Source organism: Mytilus edulis, chromosome 12 (genome assembly GCF_963676685.1).
Source record: "Mytilus edulis chromosome 12, xbMytEdul2.2, whole genome shotgun sequence".
Taxonomy (NCBI): Eukaryota; Metazoa; Mollusca; class Bivalvia; order Mytilida; family Mytilidae; genus Mytilus; species Mytilus edulis.
The window spans coordinates 68,610,916-68,618,827 of NC_092355.1; the positions used below are offsets into that span (position 1 = coordinate 68,610,916).

General features: G+C 34.7%; 1 protein-coding gene across 1 annotated transcript; it reads right to left on the minus strand.

Annotated features, from left to right (window-relative positions):
- Window positions 1-265: 265 nt before the first annotated feature.
- Window positions 266-7,639, minus strand: LOC139498984 (uncharacterized). The gene is made up of 2 exons (XM_071287629.1): window positions 7,531-7,639; window positions 266-7,173 (listed from the first exon to the last, which is right to left on the minus strand). Exon 2 carries the CDS (start codon window positions 7,045-7,047, stop codon window positions 1,003-1,005), a length of 6,045 nt encoding a protein of 2,014 aa, XP_071143730.1. The 5' UTR covers window positions 7,048-7,173; window positions 7,531-7,639; the 3' UTR covers window positions 266-1,002.
- Window positions 7,640-7,912: the final 273 nt, after the last annotated feature.

The following is a 7,912-nucleotide window of genomic DNA, read 5'->3' on the forward strand; positions in this document are numbered from 1 at the left end:
TTATTTCTAATTTGTAGTCAGTTTACTAAACGACGGTTCCCTAAATAGGAAAGTTTTGATAAGTATAATTATCACAGTAACATTTCAGTCTCCTAGTACATATTTGTTTAAGTTCTTAAACTTTTGTTCTTCTGGAGAAAATTCCAACCATAATGAAATAAGGAGGTGCGGTAAAATTGCCAATTAATCAACTTTCTACCAAATACAAAATGACGGAAATTGTAGGGTTGTGGGCCCAAATATACCATCAGTAATTAGTTACGAATCAGTTCACATGTTCTTTATTATTTCAATTCTCTTAATACACATGAAAGGATTAACTGAAATACAAAAAATACACAAAAATAGAATAAAGAATTGAAACAGCAAAATGAACACTTTACCATAACAAAATACAGCAAGAACACGTGATCATAAAATATATAAAATCACACATTTAATAATACTTTCTTATAGTTTATATGTGATTTTATATGCATTATATAATGCTGACAACCAAATATATGTCTTATACCAGGTCTATCTTTTTTCTATATTAAACATTTCTATGTTTTCTCTTTTACAATATACGGCGTCTCAAAAGTTACGATAAAATGGTCAAAATACTCTTTATAATAGTTTACCAAAAAACTTCTATTAAATACACATATTCTTTGACTCATATATAACAAACATACCGTATTGGTTGACCATGGTATTCTAATATAGCTTCAAAAAACGTTTAACTTCAAAATTAGCTTCATCACATTCGATTCACAAAAATAAGTACTCTCTCGATTAGGGGACCGAAACATGCTAAAAATGCTTGTTTACAATAAAGTGTTGATTTCAAATAAAAATAAGTTAACCAACCAACTTTGGTCTTAACATACCGGCCCCTTAATTGTGGTCATGCAAGAACACAATTATCTTATAAACTAACCACAGTAGACCTAAGTGGTTTCAAAATGTCAAAATATATCTAACTAATAACAATACTGTCTTATCAAAATTAAAAAACAATCATTTAACATTGTCCATATCAGCTTCCAGAACCAAACACAGTTTTCCAATTGATCTGGTCAATACAGTAGAAGCAGTTTTGACCTTCGCTACACGCACTGTTCCAAATTTGTCCGTAATGACTTCCAAGACGCGTCCCATTGTCCATGAATTTCTCGGAGTGTTTTCAACAATAAGAACAAGATCATTGATTTTAAGATTTCTTTCCTTCTTGTTCCATTTAGCTCTCTGATTTAATAAAGGAAGATATTCTTTTGTCCATCGATTCCAGAACAAGTCTGACAAATATTGTACTTGTCGCCACCTTCTACGAACACAATTGTCGGATTTAACAAATGTCCCTGGGGGAGCGCTTTCTCCTGAACGAAGAAGCAGAAGATCATTTGGCGTTAACACATTCAAGTCATTCACACTGTTAGGTACTTCTGTGATAGGACGACCATTTAGTATAGCTTCAACTTCACAAAATAATGTTTGCAAGTTTTCATCATCCAAACGCAACTTTTGCTCCTGCAAAATAGAATACAAAACCTTTCTTACAGATCGAATGAGTCTTTCCCATACTCCACCAAAATTAGATGCTGCTGGAGGATTAAATTTCCAGTCGATGCCCTTTTGAAGCATAAAATTGTCAATCTGATTCAGATTCCATTTAACAATTTCATCTTTAAGTTCTCTTTGCGCACCTACGAGATTAGTTCCATTGTCCGATCGAATAATTTTGGGTACTCCTCTGCGTGCAATGAATCGCCGGATTGCATTAATGCAAGAACTGGTGTCTAGGGAATCGGCTACTTCCAAATGTACTGCTCTTATTTTGAGACATGTAAATATCACACCGTAACGTTTAACAGTACACCTTCTCTGTTTAATTGCAAAAGGTCCAAAGTAATCCATACCAACGATTGTAAACGGTGCAGTATCTTGAGTCACCCTTTCGCTGGGCAAATTCGCCATTTTCTGTTGCATGATGGGTGCTTGATATTTTCTACATTTGACACATTTAGAGACAATATTCTTGATTATACCGTTAGCACCTATGATCCAATACTTTTGTCTGAGTTCGGTCAAAATAGCATTTTTCCCTAAATGTCCGATCGATCTATGAATTCCTTGTATAATTGAATATGATAATGTAGATTGTTTTGGCAGTATGATTGGATGCTTCGATGTTTCGGTTAGATTTGATCTTGCTAATCTCCCACCAACTCGTAATATTCCTTTTTCATCAATATATGAGTCAAGTTTAAACAGTCTTGATGTTCGCTTAACATTCAACTTATCTTTTAATCGCTGTACTTCATCATCGAAATGTTGGTTTTGAACAAAACGAATAATAGTCATTTCTGCGTTGTGTACATCCTGTACTTTTAGATTCAGAGTTTTGACTAGTTCCTTCGATTCATTTAGTCGCTTGGATTTTGCTTGTGTAGGTAACTTATCTTCATTCTCATTTGCTAAGTCGTTTTTTCTTCGGTAGGTTTGCTTAAAGTTGTTTACGGCCTTCAACAACCAAGCTACAATTCTTTTCAACTTGTCAAAGTCAGAACATCGAGAAATCAAGGTTTCAAAACTGTTAAATTCATCATAATCATCGTCCACAATTGATGCATTAACCACTGATTTTCGTTTGACTTCTGAGTCATTATCTGGAAATTTCAAGTCCACACATACTTGTGGCCATTCACATTCTGGTAACCACAAATAATCTGGTCCCCTGATCCATTGAGGATTTTGTTCAAATTTCGAAATAGTCATTCCACGCGAAGCAAAGTCAGCTGGATTTTGCTTCGTATTAACATAATTCCACTGTGAATTGTCGGTAGCTTCATGTATTAAAGCAAGACGATTTGCAACAAACGTATGATATCTTGAATTTCTGTTGAAAATGTATCGCAGCACTGTCATACTATCTGTCCAAAAGAACACTTTATCGATGTTGTAATTCAACTCTTGCAAAATAACTTTGCTCAATCGAACTGCTCTTGCTGCAGCAGTTAATTCCATTCTAGGCACGGTAATTGTTTTCAGAGGCGCAACTCGTGATTTCCCAAGAACAAATGAGCAATGAATCCTCCCAGTTTTATCAATAAAACGAAGATAGAAAACCATGCCATAACCGATATCACTGGCATCCGAGAAACAATGAATTTGTGTTGACATTACATTTTCAAAATTTGGCGGCTTGTAACATCTGTCAATCTTAACATTATGCAACTCGTTCAACTGATTCAACCAACTGATCCATTTTTTCTCATCTGTCTCATTAATTTCTTCATCCCAATCAACTTGTTGTTTGCATAAATTTTGAAGAATTGACCTTCCTATGAGTACAAAAGGAGATGCGATTCCTAACGGATCGTACACAGAACTTACAACTGATAATATTCCTCGCTTAGTATGAGGATGATCATTGGTATTTATTTGAAATCCAAATACGTCTCTATCGATGTACCAAGATACTCCTAGCGCTCGTTCAATGGATGATTCGTTCTCAAAATCAAGCTGATTAGTGTTTTTTGTGCGACTCTTGTCTGGTATTGATTTTACTACAGTTGAACTCGTGCTTGTCCACTTTGTCATATTAAAGCCTCCTTTTGTGCAAAGAGATCTAACACCATCTACTAACGATATTGCCTTTTCGTCTGATTCGGTCGATACTAAACAATCGTCTACATATATATTGTTCAAAATTGTTTCTGCAACTTGTGGCTCGAATTGGTTTCCATAGTTCTGTGCAGTTTGTCTCAACGCAAAATTACAAACACTTGGAGAAGATGTAGCTCCAAAAATATGAACGGTCATCCTGTATACTTCTGGTTCGCTGTTCATGTCTCCATTTGGCCACCATAAAAATCGCAATAAGTTTCTATCTTTGAGTGGAACTTTTACTTGGTAGAACATACTTTCTATGTCACCTTGTAACGCAACTTTTTCCGTACGGAATCGTAAAAGTACTCCTATCAAATTATTAGCAAGGTCTGGTCCTTGCAATAACAATGCATTCAGCGAGACTCCCATGTACGATGCAGAACAATCAAATACTACTCTAATCTTGTTCGGTTTTTTGTTGTGATAAATTCCGTGGTGAGGAATGTACCAGACTCTTCCATCTTCTTGGTTTAACTCAGTTATTGCTACCTTTTCAGCAAAACCTTTCGAGAAAAGATTGTTCATAAAGGAAACGTAGTCGTCCTTAAACTTCTGATTCTTTGTCATCTTGTTTCTAAGTCCTTTAAGACGATTTAATCCTTGAGACACATTATTCGGAAATTTCACCTCTTTGTTTCGAAAAGGTAAGGCAACTTGGTAGTGTCCATCCTCAAATTCAATAGACTCATTCACTTGTTTCAAAAAATAGTTGTCTTCAATGGAGTTCTCTTTTTTATCGTCAATAAGCAGTTCTGGGAAGTCCAAATTTATTGATTTTCTCACAAGACTATCCAATTTATTATTTTCGTGGATTGCTGTGAGCTGTGCCCGATTCACCACAGCATTCGTTTCTGTAATTGAGTCCTTACGAATCAAGTTCCATACTATCCAACCTAATCTACTCCTTGTAGCATGAGGAGAACCTGCTGGACCAGTAGCAATGTCATATGGAGTATATGCATCGGGTACATTATTACCGATCATCAGGCCGATAGTACCATCTATATCAGGAAGTACTATGTTGTTCAGATGAGGCCACTTTACAATTTCTTCATTTGTAGGAATGTGTGTTTTGGCAACCGGCATTTTATCCTTAGTATACACAGTAGGTAAGTCTATAACAGAGTTAGTGTCTATATCACATACTTGTAGTCCATTTAATGCATAGGTAGACATTCTATGCGGGGTGCCCATAGTGTTCAATGAAATTTCCATCTTTTTTCCATTTCCGCCTAACTGATGCATAATCTCTTCAGTGCAAAAAGAAATACTACTTCCGGTGTCGAAAAATGCATATGTTTCAATAGCATGTGATCTGTTTTTTAGTTTAACTTTAACCGGAATTATGGCCATTGCGCATGAAGAGTGTGACTTGTTACCGGCCCCTAATTGATTAACTATTTCAATTTCTGGTATATGACAAGCACTTGGGTTTTCTTCATCGACAGAATGTTTCTCGCTGTTCTCTTTATTGCTACTTTTCGATTCATCATGTAATATTGACGGGTGTCTTTTACGACAGATAGAGCATGTTAATCTGTACTTACAATCTCTTGTCATGTGTCCTTTTTTCAAACATCCGAAACATAGTGCTTGACTTTTCATATGATTGTATTTGTCAGGTGTAGGTAACTTTTTAAATACGTTACACTGTTCCAACTTATGTGACTTAGATTTGCAGTATGAACATTCACTAGTGTACTGTGGTTTTTTTACTTCTCGATTTAAATCGGTTGCAAATGCATTGTTTCCGGTTCGAAAGTTGCGTCTCGAGTTTTCATTCTTCGCAGGTTCAGTTTTTCCTTTTGTCCCTACTGCTGAACTACCATATGTTAAGTCGTTTACCTTCTTAGCTTCGTCCTTCACAAATTTAACAAAATTACCAAATTGAACTGTCTCTTTGTTTGTTTTTATTCTAAGAACAACACTTCTCCACCTATCATGAAGATGAAACGGCAATTTACACATGAGTCGCTTTATATTTTCTGAGTACTCTAGGATACGTAAAGCGTTAATACTATGTGCTGCATTTTCACACTCTATTAGAAAAAGTGAAAACTCATCCAAACCTTTCGAATCACCTGCTTTCAGTGTTGGCCATTCAAGGGCTTTCTTAATGAAGGCATTAGCTATAACCTCACTGTTGCCATATCTTTCTTCAAGCTGTTCCATTGCGGCTTGATAAGCATATTCACCGCTTAAATGACTGAAGCCGGACACTACTTTGTGTGCTTCTCCAAAAGTAAATTGTTCTAGATAGTTCATCTTTTCATCTTCTGTATCACTGTTTTGTACTATTTTAACTGTGAATTGTCTCACAAACTTTCTAAATTCTAATGGGTCACCTGAGAACCTTTTAATTTCTGGCATAGGTTTTCTCAGATTTTTTACAATTGCAGTAATGGCTTCTGAATTATTGTTCTGATCTGTAGGTCCAGAATCTTGTCTATTAGTTGTAGTTGTGCTATATTCTTTCTTTTCGGTTATTGGACTTTTGTAATAAGTAGAACTTAAAGTGGCTGTACCGATATTTGTTGTGCCTTTATTTGTTGACCTTTCCACTTTCTCAACTTTCGGTTCAAAATGTGGTGCATGCGGATTTAACTTAACTTTAGCAAATTTATCTTGTTTTTGTTCTTTAAACAATATCTTACTACGTATGCTTTGTGTTTCTGATTTTACGTTTTCTAACAGTTCATACTTGTTTAATATATTTGTCTTAGCATCTGATACAGCAATTCCTGTTGATAAATCTAATTCTTCTTCATCCATCTGAATATTGATTTTTGCCAATTCTAGCAATCTCTTCTTTTTCAAAGCTTCCTTCTTTAATTCTAATTCGACTCTTTGTTGTTCTTCGGCTAGCTTCTTTGATGATATGTTACTTAATATAGAGGAACGACTGCTATGTGTGCTTCTTTGGTCACTATGATGCGACGCAGGACCTTGACGGCTAGTATAACGGTCACCTCTATGACTAGAACTTGTCTGGCTCTGAGAATCAGAAAAGTACTTTTCAATTGTTCTTTTGAAATCACATAAAAATGCTTCTCTGTCTTCATATATATAAATGTACTCTTCCTTCTCTTGTTCCCTTATTCTTGCCATAAAGTTCTGATGTTGCTCCAAATAATGTTCATATTTATCCATCCATAGTGAAAATTTACTTCTTATGACTTCAAATGGTGCATTTTTTTCTACGAATGACAAAATGTTTTCACATAGTCTCTTTATAACCTCAAACATGTCATCGATTGTTTTCTTTTCATATAATTTACCCTTTTCTGTAAAGGTTCTTTTTCTTGCAGTATTTTCCATTTCTGCAGACGCTGAGTCTAAATCTTCCTCCGTGTCTGTCTGTTCTTCACCAAGTTCACTAGCTTCTATATCCATAACTTCGAGTCAATACGTTAATGTAATGTAGGGTTGTGGGCCCAAATATACCATCAGTAATTAGTTACGAATCAGTTCACATGTTCTTTATTATTTCAATTCTCTTAATACACATGAAAGGATTAACTGAAATACAAAAAATACACAAAAATAGAATAAAGAATTGAAACAGCAAAATGAACACTTTACCATAACAAAATACAGCAAGAACACGTGATCATAAAATATCTAAAATCACACATTTAATAATACTTTCTTATAGTTTATATGTGATTTTATATGCATTATATAATGCTGACAACCAAATATATGTCTTATACCAGGTCTATCTTTTTTCTATATTAAACATTTCTATGTTTTCTCTTTTACAATATACGGCGTCTCAAAAGTTACGATAAAATGGTCAAAATACTCTTTATAATAGTTTACCAAAAAACTTCTATTAAATACACATATTCTTTGACTCATATATAACAAACATACCGTATTGGTTGACCATGGTATTCTAATATAGCTTCAAAAAACGTTTAACTTCAAAATTAGCTTCATCACATTCGATTCACAAAAATAAGTACTCTCTCGATTAGGGGACCGAAACATGCTAAAAATGCTTGTTTACAATAAAGTGTTGATTTCAAATAAAAATAAGTTAACCAACCAACTTTGGTCTTAACAGAAATGTTAGCTCGCTTATACTGCTACTTCATTTTATATTTGAAAATTACCATTCCATTATATGAACTGCATATTCAAAAATATGTTTTGTCACCAATATCCTAATAGAGCACGTATCATCATGCTGTTTCACCCGTGTCCGTTCGACCGTCAATCGCGCACTTGGTGTATACATTTAGGGTTTATACGG